Here is an 18,786-nt window from a genome sequence, read left to right as displayed (position 1 = left end):
AAATAGTGTTTCAGTGTCGTATTTTAACATTATTCTTAAATTAAATTACTTTTTTCGGAAATGTAATTCTTGTTGTTTGTTGCCAGAAAAAGTTTTTTGTGCCCAGAATCGATTGAGTATTAATCATTCCTACTTCGTAATGATGAAGAAAAAAGATCCAAGAAAAGTTTTTATTTATTTGCTCTATTTAATGGCAAAACAAGCATGTAAAAAATGGCAAAATCGGCATTAAACTAGTATTTAAATAAAATAAATAATTTAATAACACCTAAACCTTAATTATTTAATTTTTACTTTAGAACAAAGTTACAAGTGTACAAACATAAAGCAAAAACAATTCCATATTTTAAAAGAGACTTAAAATTGTTTAAGTCGTAACTGATTTAACTCCTAAACACTTTATCTTTAAATCTCGAACCAGTATAAAGAGGTAATTGAATTGGGTGGATAGTGAGCAGCCAAGGCGGCTGTTTGGTATATAGGGAGTCCGATTCTTCATTAGCAGCATTACTTGACTAGCCGAGCAACCAGACAACCAGGCTGAGCTCTTCTTCACCAGTTCTCTAAGAACTTTATGCATCACTTTTACGGCCGCAATACAATGTTACGTAATTAATGGCAGTAGTGTTGGAGTATCCACAATTATTATTCGTATTTTATTATAGCGAATATTTCTGCTTGGAAGACAGTAGCACGTTCCACAAACGAGGACGCGCTACTGGTATATGAGGCCTCACCACAAAAGTCTGCACCAGATCTTTCGTTCATTCTAAAGCAAGATTTCTTTATCTGTATCCCAGGTAGATCTCTTCTCTGCCTGCCATATCAAGAAGGCTGTCGCTAGTGAGATCAAAAGGAGAGGAAATTGATGTAAAGTCTGAGACCAGATTTTATCATAGCCAGTCTACTGGTCTGTAAGACATATAACCTTCAAACCAAGGGCATGTAGCCTGTACGCAGTCCTTCGAACTGTATCGCAAGATCCGTGGGCGGAAAGTTAACCAAAGTCTTAGGAGCGATGATTTAGCTTATTTAAATTAGCTTAGATAGTACAAACTCAATTAGCATGTCTTCAAGTTTCATCGAATAGAGTACGTAATTTGCTACATTCAAGATTATTTTAGAGTTGACTTATAACATCGATCTCGATATTTCTTCATGACTCTTGCATTGCCCCGATCTTTGTCCCTTCAAACCCATCTGAGAATATCATGGATAGAAGGATCCGAATGGTTTCGAACCTTCCAATGAAGAGTTTATAAGTTGGCTGAGAAGTCCCTAGATCACCTTATCAGAAGCATGCCAAGCTTGCAACAACCAGAGAATGTATTTGCTTCAATAGAGCTATAACATAATATAGAATTTAAAACTGCAAATTTTCCTATGAAAATTAACAATGTATATCTTTTTAATATACTATTTAAAAAGCTAACGCATCTTTTGTTTATCTTTACTCAGTAGGCAACAAAAAAAACTTGTAAGAAAACTATGACTCTTAAATGTGTAATTGCAAATAGGTGTATATCCATTAATACATGCTTGTTACTTCATTTTTAACTAAGTTTTCGAAAGTACTAATTAAAATGTCCTAACTTGGGTGAGTACATATAATTAAGCCAGTACTCATACCCAAGTTAGTTTGGAATGAAGAATAATGCTTAAAGACTTACTGATTAATTTTTCAATATGATCAAATGAGTGCCTAAATTTTGGTCTCAATGACAATAAATTTATTGCAAGTTATTTAGAATTAGCAGAAGTCAACCAACTTACCCATATATGTATTCTGATTAACGTGGATTAGAATCTAATTAAATTTCTTTATTTAATTATTGAATCATGAATAAATAAAATATACGCTCTCAATTATGGGAAATTGAGGAATAAAATGTTTATCTTACATAGTTCGGCTATCGGAGTCTGAGGTGGTCTGGTAAGTTATTTAAACCATTATAATATAAAAATTTGTAATTTTAACTCGAAATGTCCATGCATAAAAAATTGTCAGACAAAAGTATTAAATTAAAATACCTTAAGAATCACAAGGAAATGAGTTTGGTGAAAAACATTTATTTCTTATAAAAGAAATGTGATACTCAATTATTGATGCTTACGGTAGTGGTCAATCAATACAAAAAGAGTTAGGAATGTTTAAACAAATAAACAGGTAATAAATAATTTAATTTCACAACACATTACTAGACTCCAAGTTGCTACTGGCAGTTACAGTTGCTGACATTTCGCCGATCATACTGCGGACGTCTTCAAAGCATTATCTAAAAGTGACAATTTGATTTGTTTTTCTGGTCATGTCTTGGCCTCCTGTGTTTAAATCAATGTCACTTTTCTTACTTCTGCTTTTTGAGTCATATTTTATTTTGCTAAATAAGGTCTTGATTTACTTGCAGCTGTTCAATGGCTGCCGCTGTGATTATAGCCTCTAGCTGGCTGACCTTCCACTTGGACCAAATCCAAGGTAGTTTCACGGTAACAGATTTCTCGCTCCTATGTGTGCTTTTATCGTGTGTCAGTATAAGATGAGAAAATTGTTATGTAGTACCGCCAGTATTGAGGTTCAGTTTGTCAAATTTACAAAAATTGTAGAGGCACATGCTCTCACAATTACAAACTCTAACGAACTGAAAACTTTCCTTTTACATTCTTTTTGACTGCCGAAACGTCATATGGAATGTTCAAGTAAAAAGATAAATGACAGAACAAACATCAAATAGGACGAACTCATGACAGAAAAATGAAAAACGGCGTAACGGCGACGTCCACAATCGGCCTTAGGTTGAGACCCATCAGTCAGTCAACTGTCACTTCACACGATTGTCAAGACCGTTTATTTTACATAAGAAATCCTTGACACGTAGTAGTTCTTTGTCCTTTCCAATTCCTCGTATCCTTTTCCTAGACCTTTTCCTACCACCTGCCGTTGGTGGCTAAACCTATTCAAGCCGGTAGCCAGGCCGGATGATGCCAGAAGCATCGTGGGGGAAGCGCCAACGTGCATTGAAAAATTCACTTTTGTGAAAGTTATCGATTTATTTTTTGTGTTAAGTTTGTATTTGAGAAACAGGGTATATACTCGACGGTTTTCCCGAATCACCCAAATGAGCTGGCAAATTGCCCAAAAGGAGCAGAAGCTATTACAAGAAGACAAGATAAATCATTTTCTGGAAAAAACAAGATAAATCATTTTCTGGAAAATCATGGTTTCTATGTGCAAAATAAGAAGGAATTCGCTTTACTTGGGTGGAAGCACAGCTCAAGTGATGGCAATTCTATAGATGGTAATTCTCTCTATTCTAAAAGTAACATATTTTTAGATAGTTTTCAAGGATTGAAGAGATCAACAAATATGCACAATATTAAAAATTATCTTACAATTTATCACTGAGACAAGAAATCTTTAAAGTGCAAGATCAGAAAATCAATCAACAATAATCGGACCTAAAGAAGTAAAGAAAACGAAAGAAAAGGCATACAAAAATATATGCAAGAAAAATCACTGGAGCATTTTTGGTCTATTTCTGATTACTAATAAACAATTATAATATTATCAAGAATTTAATGAATATATTATACTACAAGAAACAACCATGCAAGAAATTATTTTACATTTTTAGTCTACCCTGATTTAGTTTTATGATAAATTTGAAATATGACATTCTTAATAAACCAGACCATAACAACTGATGTCAATAGTATTAAAAAAGTATGCGTTCGTACTGATACCATCATTGTGCAAACTATACGTAGAAAAAGAAAAATTCTCTTCACTGAAAACTGGAAGCTTGCGCGGATTCAATTGATACCCAAAAAAAGAAAAATATCACGCATGTTTGGAACGAAGCTATCGAGAAATATGGTGAATTCCGTGACATTTCAAAGACATTCGATTACTTTGCCGCTGTCTTCGTCAGATTCGTCGATCTCTTGAGTATTGCTCTTACATATACAGCTCTGCACCCAAACACATTTTGGAGCTGTTTGATTCCATCCTGAAGAGGGCCATAAGTCTCAAAAGAGATCCAAAGTTAACTAGAAGCATGTACAGTTTGGTGCATAGAAGGGAGGTAGCCAACTTGATTCTATTTTATCGATACCATTACGGTGAACGCTCTTCCGAACTGATCCATATCATTCCATCCAGAGCAATACATGCAAGTGCTACTCGATAGGAGGATGCGACTCATTAATATCGAGCCCATCTTCAAACGCCCAGAACGTTGCTATATCGGGACTCCTTTTTATGGCAAAGCGCAAGTGGAATCTCTCAAAGCACGTCTTATTATTTGTACACATCTTATTCTACATTTTTCCTTTATTACAACTTGCAGAACTTTAACAAAAATGTCTAGAGACACTTTCAAAGCACTGGCGCTATTCGTGACTTTCGAGTGTCATAAAGTTTGCCCTCTTACGCCAGTCTATTCCGTAAAAAAATAGATCTGGTATTGGTCGAGATAAATGCCCAGAGACTTAACGCTTTTGGCTTAAGGAAGATGCTCATCTTCCACTTTCGTGGAGGTCATTTGTGGCTCAGGTGATTTTACGCTGTTAAGTTATAGTATACAATTTGCAGACCTGCAAGCAATCAGCTTACACACATTGCAATTTGCAGGAACCCTGTAAATTAAATCTTGTACATTGCCATTGAAAACTGAGTCAATTGGAGACCATAAAAATAAATCCAAGTGTTTTAAAATAATTAAATGCAATGATTGCTGTAATTTTGTTTTTTGTTTACTACCTAATGTAAGTAATGCGTTTTATGAAAAAATGCTGAATAAAACAGAATAATAAGAAGGCTACTCTGGTACTGCATCAGAACGCAAGCGATTTGTCGGTTGAAATTAAACATATTTATCCAATATAAATAAATGAATAGTTTTGGATTAAGGAAATTCATTAAAGTTTCCAGCAACCAATCCAGCAATAATTTAAAGCAACCAGTTAAATTAATATTAAAAATCATTAAAATAATCTTATTTAGTATTCCTTTACTATTTAGATGGCACCAAAATCTTTAAGCATCCTTGCAAAAAAGATAATAAATGTTTTTAAACTTTGTAATATTAAAGATCATGGATCGGTAAATTTAAAAAATCAGAAGGAAATTTGATTTAAAGATAAACCTTGTTCAATCAGTAGGAAATAAGCTCTACTTATAGCCAAAGACTAATACCACTTACTAATACCAGTTACCTTGTATTAAGTATATCTACTATTTTTTATTCATTAGATAATTAAACGGTTTTTTGTGACCTTGTTGCAGGGAACTGAATCCATTGCAATGTGGTAGGCGTGGTCGGGGGGTGGCAACCCCCCTCTCGACCTGGCGCCGCCATCACGGATCACCACGGCGACCGTCACAGGTAATTTAAGAAAAATCGTACATAAACTTAATCATGTTAGACTTAAGATATCCACATAGCCGTCAAAAGTCAAAACACTTTATGCCATCTAACACTCCACCCTTGTTTCACTGTAATACTTTTTTCAGTCATATTCAAAAATGGCTGACAGTTCCTCCCCCGTTTTTCTTTTGACCTCTTTAAAGTTGTCAAATACTTGTCGATTCATACCTAGGAAAAAAAGAATCAGTTACAAGTTGTTTTAAATTACGATATACTTAAGTTTAATGTTATGTTTGATTAATAGTCAAAACCCAAGAAACAAAGTTTGTAGCAACCATTTTCATTTCCAAATCTTGGCTTAAAACTGACTCAACCACAAAAAACTCACTAATCTCTAACAGTTTTTTAACACATTCATTGATTCGGGCAGTTGATGCATGTTTAGAGAAGATTTGCTATCAATTCTTATTTTTAATTCGAGCAAACAACTCATGTCCTTAAGTTTTTTCCACAGCGTCAGAATAGAGTAGTTGGTGCAATTTTTCCTAGAAAAAACAAAATTTCACACATGCATATTGTTCACATAACATTTGCCATCATAACAAACACAACAAGAATACGACAGTTTTACCAAAAACACACTGGGAATTAAATGATTAAACCAGATTGACAATACTGGCGGCACTGAACTGACAATGAGTCCTGCTATACACCTCAAGCGGCAGAAATGCGAACTATACTAGCTTTGTAATCTAAAACAAATTTAAAGCTAAAGCCGAATTGCTTGCTTGTATTACACTGGTTTTCTCCCGGAATAGTATCGTGGGCTCTTGCCGGTCTTTTGAATAGTCGTTATGTCGAGTTTAGGCGCCTATCTCTTTATAATTCGCGACGCATCTAGGTGTTTGGATTTTTGACCTCTCGGAACATGGGAACTGACTGCGCAGAAGTTTTGGTCGCTTGTACGAGGGTGGATCAAATATTAACCGACCTCTTTTTTTTTAGTTTATTGCAAAAAGTTGTCAACAAAAAAGAAATTACATAATTTTTCTACATGGTCTTTATGGTTCCCTTTTTAATACATTTTTCCCATCGAAGTTTTTTTATGCCCGTTGATGAATGATCGAAGTCGGCTCTCTGCTGGTTGCTGCTGAATCGCTGCCCTCCAAGCTCTTCTTTCAGAGGCCCGAACAAGTAGAAAACAGGAAGAGAGGTCCGGACTGTAGGAAGACTGTTCCACAGTAGTCCACCCCAATTAGAGTATTTTTTGTTGTGTTATTTTGGCAGTGTGCGGTCTGGCGTTATCTTGGAGTAGGAGCACGTTTTTTACACTGCAACCGAAAATCCAAGGAATTTTTGATGATTGACTGATTCCATGGTTTTGACAGATTTCCTGCACTGTAGTACTGCGGTTTTTCAAAATCAACCTCATGACAGCGGCTACATTCAAATTTGTGATGCTTGTCCGTGGGCGTCGTGGGTGGGAGCTATTTTCAAGGTTGACACGGCCTTCCCGAAATTTTTTGTGCCACACTTTCACTTGAGTTTTTGAAAGAGTCGATTCCCCAAACTGAGAGTTTAATCTATTCCAAATTTCAATCGGCCCGACATTTTCATTCGCAAGAAACTTGATAATAATGCGTTGCGCAACACGTGGATGGACTTTCTGTGCACTCATCGCAAAGGAGACTAAATTACTGAGAAGTAACAATAGTCGGTATTGCAGAAAAGTTTCTTAGGCTTCCAGCCAATACTCCACGAGATGGCATTTCGATCAATGACATACATAAATTACAGTGACTAAAGGTCGGTTAATATTTGATCCACCCTCGTATTTATAATGTCTTGGTGTAATGCTATTGGACGCGAGCCTGAGATCGGGCCACCTTCTCAGCGTGCAGAACTTTTGACGCATAAAAAACGGTCGGGTGGAGATACGAACGTAAACTCGACCTGATCTTTTACGGTAGTGTTAAAGATCAGGTCGAAGCTAGAAAGCTAGGTTTGTTATGCGTTATTTTGGCATGAAGTATGGGTTTAGTCTGGGATATTCCTTGAGTCGTTTCTTGGATTGGAAGGATGGTGTTACAGACAGCAACTTGGGTTTTGGGTTATGAAAAATCAGAAAAAGAAAAGAAATGAACCACATTAGGACTTTATACATCGACTCCCAGAAGAAGCTTGATTGCCATGTTTGTGTTTAATCTTTCTAGTTTTGCCATCAAGTTATCTATTTTTTTCTAAGATCGCATCAGGCAAATTAGGTTAATAATTTAAATAGGCAAGCCAGGACGTTTCCTAAAGTGCCCGCTGTAGGCTTCGCCCCTTCGGTGATATAGTCCGTGCCGGTTTTTTATTTAGATTGTCAGCGAAGCTGTTTGTTGTTTTGCTTATGTTGACATTTATGTTTTTTAGGTTTGGATTTTGGCTCGCCGGATGGTCGCCACCGCAATTGCAACACTCCTCCCGCGTTGAGTTATTTTTTTTTCACAGTTTCAATAAAAGTGATCGCCCTTACATTTATGGCAACGCGGCTTTGCGTTGCAATTACTTATGACGTGCGATGGTACTGCCGGATGTTTTCGATTGTATAAGTCCTTAAACGCTCGACACAAATCCTGATGTTCAGAACGTTATCTATTTTAATATTTCCTCTTGATATCTCGAAATAATAACCTAATGAGGTCCGTAGGCCCTTTACATTCTGGGCCGATTTTAAACCAACCTATTTCTTCTGGCCATTTCCCTTTCCTTGAGAAGCTTTGTGAGTTCTCTATGGTCTTGGGGGCTTTTGGGAAAAAGCGCTTGGCCAAATCTGTCTTTTGGGTTTTATTGATATTGATTTTGTTCTCTGTAATTAATTGGTATTTTGCAGCCCAGTTAGAGGTGTCCCTTATCACCACTTTTGGTACTTTTGAGACATTGGGCTCATGGCTCTTTCCGTTTCCCGTCAGGGATAGGTTGTTCAAGGGTATGTAAATGTTTTTTTTTTCAGGATTTTGGAATCGTGATGGGAAAGATGGGAAACAAGCACTACTTGTTGATAAATGCCCCATTTTTACTCTTAAAGGTTTCTAGCTGATAGTTGACTGTTCAACTGAATGGCAACTAACTCAACTGCTAATGAATCCAACTGATAACTGCTTATTGAAATCAACTGCTCCAATTGCTTTAGGAGAAATTCATGGAATTATTAAACTATTCTGCATTGCACAAGAATTCGGAGAGATTCTATAAATTTTTGACTGTATATTTTACAAGAAATTTGACTCTGATATTTGATAAAGTAATTTTTTTTTGTTTTTTTGTATGCCAATAAATTTTACCAGTAAGAAACATTCTAACGTACTAATATATGTAGTTCAGGATACTCTCCCAAATATTTGAATCACATATACATATTCTGACAACCACATACCGTATTTACTGTAAGGTTTCTAAATTTAAGTAACTTTGGATTAATTATTAGAACTTGCAGAAATTTTGCTAAAAATAATGAAGGATTTTGAATAAAATAATAATGATATTAAAAATAATTTAGGAAATGTCCTCTCCCACATTGGAATTGAGGGTATTCCAAGTTTCGTCGTGGAAGTTTGACTTTTTAAGTTTTCAAACAAAGTTCGTAGTAACGCTTTTTCATTCCCAAATCTTGAGTTAAAATTGCTAAGCCTCGAGAAAATTTAATACTCTGATAGTTAATGGATTGCACAATATTTTGAAGACATTCTGGTATGTGTTTGTTATTAGAGAAATAGGTCTGTTTTATTAAACTGTAATTTTATTATATAAAAAATCATCTTTTTATAAGATTGTTACAAAATGATACATTCCAATATAGTTTTTGATAAAGTATATAATGGCTCATTTAGTAGTCCTTGCAGAACATAAAAAAATAATGCTGCAACGCGTAAATAAAGCCCACTCGAGCTAAACAGTTTTCACTTGTATAGTGTAGAGCAATCTAACAGTCTTGCTGCAAAACATGAAGGTATCTAGAAAAATGCGAATAAAACAAATTGAAAATAAAACTAAATTATAAGTATAAGAAAAATTATAATAAAAGCCATTTACGAAATTCAAAATTCCCTTGTCTATCGACTCGAAGAACAAACCTTTCTACGCATGTAGACTTTTATTAATTTCTTTAATTTTTGACTTTTTCAACTCTGAATTATAGTTTTAATTTCTACCAGAGCCGGTGGATTTTATTTTTTTTAATGTACAGAATTGCAGTACAATTTGCAGCTACTAATATTTAGTATAAGTTCTAAAGCATGGTGATAAATATTTTCTGGCTCTCTTCAATATCAACATCAACATTATCTATTTTTTAGTTTTTTACTTCCTTCTTCTTCCATCAATGATATATGTCTTTACCAGATTTCTAGATTTCTTGTGAACTACCTTGACACTTAAAAATATGTTTAATTCTTGTAATGTTTAACGTTTTTAACGAAATATGTCCAAGACAAAAGCCATTGTGGTCAAAGGCCATACAGAGGCAAAAATTAAACACACTTTCTTTAGAAACTTTTTCAGAACGTCTTTCTCTTGCAGTTTGCTAGTATTTCGAAAAGAATAGTAAACTCTCTCATATTTTTAGCGAACCTTCATCATAAGGAAACTTTGCATCGAACTACTTGAACGTGCAAAAATAATAGAAGAGCCTACCATAACAAGCAGATTCTAATAACATCTAAGAACCAGGTAGCCCTGAAGGCACTTGCCTTGGTATAGGACTGCCTACTGGAACTAAAGAAGCTATGAAATTTTAATAACGTAGCATTTGTATGGTTGTCGCGACACAGCGGTATATTAGGAAACAAAAAAGCGGGTGAACTTGCTAGAAAAGAATCTGCTACTCTCTTTAATGGTCAGTGGCTACGTTAGAAGTGCCAAATAGTATTACACGCAGAGAAATACGAACCTGGAGGGTTCAGTATAGAACAAGAGGTAACACTAAGTCCACTTGAAAAATTTACAACATATTTAAGAAATTTTCCATAAATGAAAAAATCGCAAGGGTATAACGGAGACCTGACATGATATCTTTAAAAAGAGACCCCAAAACTGTTGAACTCATTACCTGCACTTGCAACTGGTGGTAACAAATATTTAAGGATACGCTAGACCCTGAAGATACCTTATCAGCAAAAGTCGTGTATAGGCTAGTACAGGGCAGTGAGGTATTAGTATTGGTCGAACTGGATAATTGGCAATATATGGACCAGTATTTTGGACCCAGATATTAACGGATCTTATAAAATAAATGAATAAAAACGACTAAAATGTAAAATGGAAACAAAGAAAAAGTATGTGTAAACTTAAAGGGCGAAGTCTAGCAAGCTGTTATTCTCACTCAACCCATTTAAGGTTCACCTAAGATAAAATATTTAAATACGCGATATTCTTGACATATGTTGTATAACTATTTTTCAAGAAAACAAAAATAATACCCTGTCGGTTCATGACTGACCCATGTTGGCAATAGACAATCGACCTCCCTCAGTCGCAACAAAAGCATCGAAGGCACCCCGCGCCCACCGCAGGTCATCACCCAGCACTTACTTGCATACTCACACTTGTCTCTCCATTAGAAACTGTCGAGATTTAAATTTAAATTTATTTATATTGAGAATTTTAAAATTATCTGGTATGAGATTATATATGCTGATGGCGTCGAAAATAAAAGATCTCCGAAACATGGCTGTTTTATGTTGTGGTACAGTAGAAGCATGGCGTGATCTAATGTTAACATTGTGAATTGCTGTGCGTGATAAAAATTTGGATTTAAGAAATTGAGATGCTTCCACCTCGGTAAGCAATTTATGAACAAAATTTAAAAGATGGTGTGTTCTTCGATTTTTATATTCAGCCAGTTGCATTCAGAGATCAAATGAGAGACATGGTCACGCTTACGTATTCTATACAAAACCCTACAGCATGCATTTTGTACTTTTTGAATTCTATATTTATCCTCTGCAGTTAGACAAGGCCCGTACAGAAAGTCACAATAATTAAAATGCGATAAAACAAGGCTCTCATCACACAACATATTTTTTAATGGAAAGTTTAACAGTTGTCGGTTGTTATAAATTAATTTAAGAGCATAAAATCCTTTTTTAATAATCTTCCGTACATGTTCATGAAATCTTGCTCCTCATCCACTAATAAGCCTACATTTTTTGCACAAGATACAAAGGATAAACTTGTGGCGCCAATGTGTAAATTTAACGACATGTTTTTACACTTATCTGGCGAGGTTTAATTATCGCGTAGGAATATGTATTTCCAACTCGAAAGACTGTAAAACCAAAATTGTTACAAAAAGGTGCGAAATTTACCTTAATTGGTGTTCTCTGTCGCCAAAAATTCGGGCGACTATATCCGCTCTCCGTTCCATATATATTTTTGTTGGTGGGGAGCGCCAAATGGTACTGCGTACCATGAAAGCCTGGTTGACCCAGGCGCAATAAGAATAGGCAAATAACAAATTATAAATAGATTGACGCGATCGCATACATACAATTATTTCCCAAACTATTACAACAATAAAACAAACATAAATAAACTAAAGGGTATAAGGATAATAATACAGGTCATATTTGTACCGAACATACATCATGTCTTTTTTGATTTTACTACCAAAACACAATAACTTTGTCTTGTTGGGGTTTAAGTTAAGATTATGTTCGTAAGCTAATTGATTAACTATATTAAGATTCGAATTTTTTTTTCCGGCAGCTTCCTGAGTATCTTGAGGTTTGAAAGGAAAGTAGAGTATCCGCAGCATAGGCATGTGTACTACTAAATAAAGGAGCAGCGATAACGTCTATTGTGTAAATAATATATAAGACCGGGGATAAAATAGCACCCTGAGGTACACCAGATTTAATCGAAATGTTATTTGATACCGAGTCACCTAAACTGATCTTTTGTGATCTGTCTCGAAGACATGATCTAACCAGATTAAGTGCATCGGACTCAAAGCCATAGTATTTAAGTTTAGCTAATAGAAGCCTATGGTTCAAAGTATCAAAGACCTTAGAGAAGTCCAATAAAACCAAAACACTAACAAGACCTTTATCGAAACTCTTAATGACATGATCAAGTACCGATGTTAAGGCGGAAGCCGTACTAAACCCCTTTCTAAATCCGCACTGAAAATCAGGAATAATTTTACTATTGTTAAAATGAAAAAAAAAATGGTTGTATAAAACTTTTTCCAATACTTTAGGCAATGTGGGTAATATACTTATAAATCTTAAGTCGGAGAAGGTTTGAGGATCATTTATTTTAGGTAAAGGGATGCCAATTGCAGTTTTCCACAGAGTCGGTATGTTATGATTTTGGACAGTATGATTGCGATAAAGAAATAACACTATATTAAAAAATGCTACAACTTAATTAAATTTAAAATAAGACAAGATTATATATGTAATAAAAGAAAAAGGTCATCAAAGGAATTCTTAAATAAAATCTCATTTTACACCGAGCTCTATGGCTGAACTCATAGAGGGAACATTAATCAGCAAAATTAAAAATCTCCAGGACGTCACTTTGAAAGTAATCCTTAAAATACTCGTATGTAATACGCCCTTTTTAAGAGCAGCCTTTTTAATTTATTTTTAAAGATATTTTGCGAAATGGCTGTTCGGACTTAAATGGGAAAATGGAGAAAGGTTTTTATAGTTTCATAAAACAAACGTTTTTCTGTTGACGCTGAATGTTGGTTGGGTTGAGACCCAAGGCTGTCAATCAATTATCGGGAATTGTTTACCGAAAAATTTTCGCCATGTTCTATGATATTATATCCTTTCAATGTACAGGGTGTCCTATTTTGGGTACTTTTGCGAAATATCACCGTTATTTTTAGAGATAAAGATTGCGGTTTTCGCGACACTGTGCTACTAAACTCTTTAAAACTAAAGATACCGTCAACAAAATTTTCATACGAAATATTTTATATATTTTTACGAAAAAAGTAGCACAGCGTCGTGAGAACCGCAACGCTTTATCTCTAAAAATAACGGAGATATAATAATAATAATAATAATAATATTAATAATAATAATAATAATAATAATAATAATAATAATAATAATAATAATAAGCGTCTTTTACTTAACAAACAAATAATTTACAGTTGTGAGTATCATACATACATTTCCATAGGGATATAAGAGAGGCGAAGTCTAGCCGTGCGGCTACTCTTACTTAACCTACCTAATCCCTCTTAAGTGAAAATAAAACAATATCATGCAACTTATTAGCGAATAGCTCTTTAAATGTACGCACACATTGTAGAAAAAGAAAGCTACTTAAAGAACCTTCCAAAACCAAAAATTGAAGAGAAGTTTAGAAATTTTTTTTAGGAACACTAATATCAATGATAAGATAGAAAATACTATAAAACATTTCAGTCATATGATCAGGAGAATAAGGCAATAAATTGTCCCACTCTACCAGATTTAAATAATAATTTAAAAGAGGAACATTAATAGTCTTAAAATCATAACAATACTCATCACTAAATGGTTCATTATACTTAACATGGCAAGTTAAGCTATGGATCTGAACAAGCAAAAGAGGTTGATAATCATCTACAGGTACCAATGGATTATCAGCAAGATTGACCACAAGGTCCAGAATCTGGCGCAGTCTATTGGAAATTTGATTCATTTGGAATAGATTGTAAAATGCACACATGTCACCAATAACTTCTGCAGCTCCACGTTCGTCCTGGGTTAGGGAAGTTATACAACAATACTCTTCCAGAGACCATTGACATCTGAGCATATTAAAATCACCCAAGATACAAATAAGTAACTTAACCCTCTCCAAAATACAATCAATACTATGAGAAAAGCTCTCATACAATTCCTTTGGTGAAACCGGTGGGAAGTATTCTGATCCTATAATTAACGATTCAAATATTTGACGCTTTTTAAATACTAACTTAGTTAAAAATATCATCTTGGGGTTTGCTATTGTATTTAAAAATAAAATTTTTGACTTCTGCGTCATTCTTTACCCAGTCAACCTGCTAGTTCTTTGTCCTTTCCAATTCTTCCTGGTGGCTAAACCTATTCACGCCGGTAGCTAGGCCGAATAAAGCCGAATGCACCTGGGAGAGGCATCAACGAGCATTTAAGAATTAAAGTTTTGTGAGAAAAGTTCGGAGATTTATCCGATTCGGGAAATGGTTTTTCTGAATCATCACGTGATGCGGGCTAAGTTCCCTAGTTGGGCATAAAGAAAGGAAGAGAGAGGGAGAAGGAGAGAAAGGAAATTTTAATTAATTTTCGCAAGTTTTTTCTTCAAAATCTCTATTTTCAAGTAAGAGAAAGGTATTTTCGAAAAAAATTTAGTTTTTGTCCTGAAGTTCAAACACAAGACATACTTGTGTCTGGAGTCATCATGATTCATCATAAATGCATCTTTGCAGCCTTCCATGTCCCCAGGAGTACGTGTGGCCTTTAGATGACTGGCTTTGCCATGTCGAGCAGGTTTCTCGATAATTGAAAACCATTGGCTGGGTTCTTATCATATGGAAATGTGCTATTTTAGAGAGGTTATTGTCTGTTTAGATTTGTTACGTGGTCTTGCAGTAATTCTGTCTTCAAATTTTCTACAACAAAGTGGCGTTTCTGATGAACGGTGCTTTCGTGATAATACGTAAATCTGTTTTCGAGCAGCTTTAAGTAGTCCGAAGTTTCTATTCAGGAAGGACATACATAGGTAAGGATGGGCCTTACGTACACCTTGTAAATCCTGAGCGAAGTCCTCATTGATAATCTTTTGTTGGAGAATAGAATGGCGTAGAGTTGGCGAAATTGCGAGCTTGCTTTCGCTTCTTGTCATTTAGTATGTTGTGTCAAGGTTTCTATTCAGAAAATGCCAAGATATTAAAAGAAAATGCCAAGATACTTAATATGAATACTACAAGGAAGAAGACACATCTTTGTACTTCAAGGTCTCGCGTAGCGGTCTATTTAGTCATCTGTGGATTGACCTGTAGTCTCCATTGCTTCATTCATGCTATTTGCGTCAACCTTGTGGCATTCTTGCTAGGATTTGACGGTGTGTCGAAACTATTTGCGGCCGTTATTTTTACTACAAACACTTTACACAATACACTTTACTAGTATTTTTATACGCACTACAGAAAAAGGGTGATAGGTACATTCGCATGCGGGTTTCACTCATTTTTATTTTCTTAGATTAACAAAGTTTGAATTGTCAAACTTTTCACCAGCATCTTCTCGATTGGCCATATTTGTTTTTTATTGGTTAAGACATTATACAGGATGTCTATTTAAAAACTTCCGACCCCTATTATCTCGAAACGATTTTTATAAAATCGCTTATTCTCTTCATTTTGGCCCCTTATTTTATAAATTTGAGTGCTGCGTATTGCCGGGTTATTTAAATATTGTAAATTACTTATTATTGGACATTAGTCATGTAAGTTTCTTAATTCCGGTAATGCTAATATTTGTATTCGAACATGTTTTTTACGTTAGTAAATTTTTTTAATAAATCAATACATCACTCTACTAACCTATTGACTTATTGTTTTTTGACATGATCATGAAGAGAATAGGTGCATTTATCACTGAATGTATTTATCAATCCAATAAATTCTTTTGGTCATGAAATATGTACATTTTTAATTTTTTTTCTTTTTTGTTTATTTCCGTTTGCAATGGAATACGTCTCAATACAGTTTGATGATATGATCCGAAATTTAAAATATTATTTAATGAATTTTCCTACCAATTAATGTTATTAGTTATTATACTACCAATATATTACATTAGGAATTTAAATCAGTTAAAATTGATCGGCATGTTTTAAACGAAGATGCTCAGGTAGAGATTTTGGGAACATTCGTTGCAGAACCCACCATTTTTCTCCGTACAGTAGCACTTCTAACTGGAATATCACATGAAACTATAGTGAAAGCATTACATTTACATAAATATCATATGTACAAGAAGCAAATCTTACAGAAACTTCATGAGGACGATTTTGATAGGAGAATAGAGTTTTGCAAAACCATGTCCAACTTAATAAACATGTAATAAACACGTGAAATTTTGATAAACAATATTTGCTTCAGTGATAAATATACCTTTTTCTTAAAAGAATTTTCGATACTGGAGTGACGACAATCCCATATTTTTAGAGAGGGTACAACCAAAGTTTACAGAATAGAATAATATAGTATTCTATTCTGTAAACTTTGGTGCTACACAGTGGCCATAAAAAATTAATGTTTGGGTCGGTATTCTTGGAAATGATGTTATAGGACCATTGTTTATTGAAGAAAACTTAGCTCTACTTATACCTACTTAAAAATGTAATTGATCCTTTAATAACAACTGAATTGGAAAATTAAATTGATGGTAACATTTTCATCAAGAAAACGAGTGTGAGTGTGGTTGAATAACAGATAACCTAATCAATGGATTGATTGGTAGAAGGGGACCGATAGAATGGTCTACTAGGTCACCTGACTTAAAGCCGTAAGATTTTTATTATCGGGGCATATAAAAACGGTTGTTTACAAAACTCAGCCTGATAATATCGACGATTTAAAAAGAAGAATTACAGGGGCATGTAGGGCTCTTCAAGAAGTGGAAATTCAAAATGTTCGGGAAGAAATTGAGAATAGACTTTATTTTTGTTTGGAGAATAATAGAGAACACTTTGAACACCTCATAAACTAAACGTGTTAATAAAATAAATTTTAAGCGTGTTTTTGAGACCATTATAAAAACTATTTATTTAGCCATAATTGTAACGACTATGCAAAAGTTTAATAAAAATAATATTAATTTAAAAGGACATGTTTGGAAAATAATCTTAGCTTTAACGTAATTAAAACACTTTCAGGAATAACGTCTAATATATTTGAATAACTCTAACTTGGCAACGCAGCACTCAAAGTTGAAAAATAAGGTGCGGAAATGTAAAGAATAAAAAGTTCTTTCAAATGAGGTATCACTCAATCCCTATTGGATTCTGGGGATAGGAGGTTGAAAGAGGCAAAGTGATTTCTGCATAAAAATTGTCCCCCCTCGATAAAAAAATTGACCTGTGCTAGCGATTTTATAAAAACCTAACCCGTTTCGAGATAATAGGGGTGGTAAGTTTTCCAATTAACACCCTGTACAATTATAATAGATCTTAACCATATTATACAGCAACTGGCCTGAAAAAAATATACTAAAACCAAAATCATGATTATTAATCTCGCTAAAGCTGCTCTGAATTGAATCACAACACATTTGTTAAGAAGTTACAACTAAGAAAAAGATTTAAAAATACTATTGTTATTTATCAAAATTCCCTAAAAATAAATCATTTTTATAAAACTAATTCAAAGTAATTTACCCGTCCTGTCAAAAACTTTTTACGAAAGAAATATGCCCTTATAATACCAGTAATAATTTAGAAAGTTCCTTGAAATGTTTGACACGCGAAAACAATGTTTTCAACAGCGATTTGTTTTCCTTTAAGGGTATATGACACATTTTATTTGTGCGTTTTGATAAATTTGTGTTTGCCCGTCTTCAATTCGAAAAAAAGTTTTCAAGGCCGCAGTCCATTGAATAAACGAAATATAATATCTCTTGTATATTCACTTATTATTGTAAAAGGTAAAACTAAAATTTTAAATTTATAAATTTAATGTGACGGAGGAATATTAGTTTAAGGTTTAATCTCAGCTTCAAATTAGAAAATACGGGCCATTACTTCCTTCGGTTTGAAGCTTTAATAAGGCAATTTAACTGCAAAGCACATATAACTAGCTATAAAAATACGCGTCAGAAGTACTTTTAACTTGTAAGCCTTTGCAATATGTTCGTAATTTATACATTATTTGAATCATGAATATTGTCAAAAAGCGATACCTCTGAAAACTAGAGATAAGAAGGAACATTTTAGTTATGAATACTAATGCCACTTATGTTATTCTGGCTGCTTATGTTAACATTAGCTTTGCTAAAATAAATCTAACTCGTAAAATATTAAAATACTTAGTCCAATATGTTGGTCTCACCGTGCATGTAAACAAACGAAGAAGAACTAGTAATCTCTCTTGCACCATCTTGGATTATTTCGGCATTAATTTAGGGCACAAATATCCTTTGTTAGGTGGAGGATCCTCCAAGGCTCGAAAAGTCGAACTAATTTTCCGTAAAAAATTATAAAAGTCATTTTTCCAGGTATTAAAAGGTAAGCACGAGAACCTGGTACTTAAGTTACAAGACCTGATATAAGGTGCTGCTTTTAGAAATACTGCCAATACTGTTCAGGCCTAAAAGTATTTTAGAAAGGATTGCAAAAGTTCTATTAACAATCACTCGTACAATAGTCATTGTCTGCCAGTAGTATCTTGTTAGTA

At 34.2% G+C, this 18,786-nt stretch overlaps 1 protein-coding gene across 1 annotated transcript in view; it reads left to right on the top strand.

The window, feature by feature from the left end:
- Nucleotides 1-5,304: 5,304 nt before the first annotated feature.
- The window catches only part of LOC126735679 (uncharacterized), a gene marked incomplete at its 5' end in the record, with an annotated part of 345,800 nt that continues 332,318 nt past the window's right edge, over nucleotides 5,305-18,786 (top strand). The window contains one exon of the mRNA XM_050439744.1: nucleotides 5,305-5,384. Coding sequence (XP_050295701.1) covers nucleotides 5,305-5,384 — 80 coding nt within the window. The remainder of the gene's footprint in view (nucleotides 5,385-18,786) is intronic.

The sequence above is a fragment of the Anthonomus grandis genome, chromosome 4, assembly GCF_022605725.1.
Source record: "Anthonomus grandis grandis chromosome 4, icAntGran1.3, whole genome shotgun sequence".
NCBI lineage: Eukaryota > Metazoa > Arthropoda > Insecta > Coleoptera > Curculionidae > Anthonomus > Anthonomus grandis.
The sequence above is the reverse complement of the archived record's forward strand: the minus strand, read 5'-3'. Positions and strand labels throughout refer to the sequence as shown.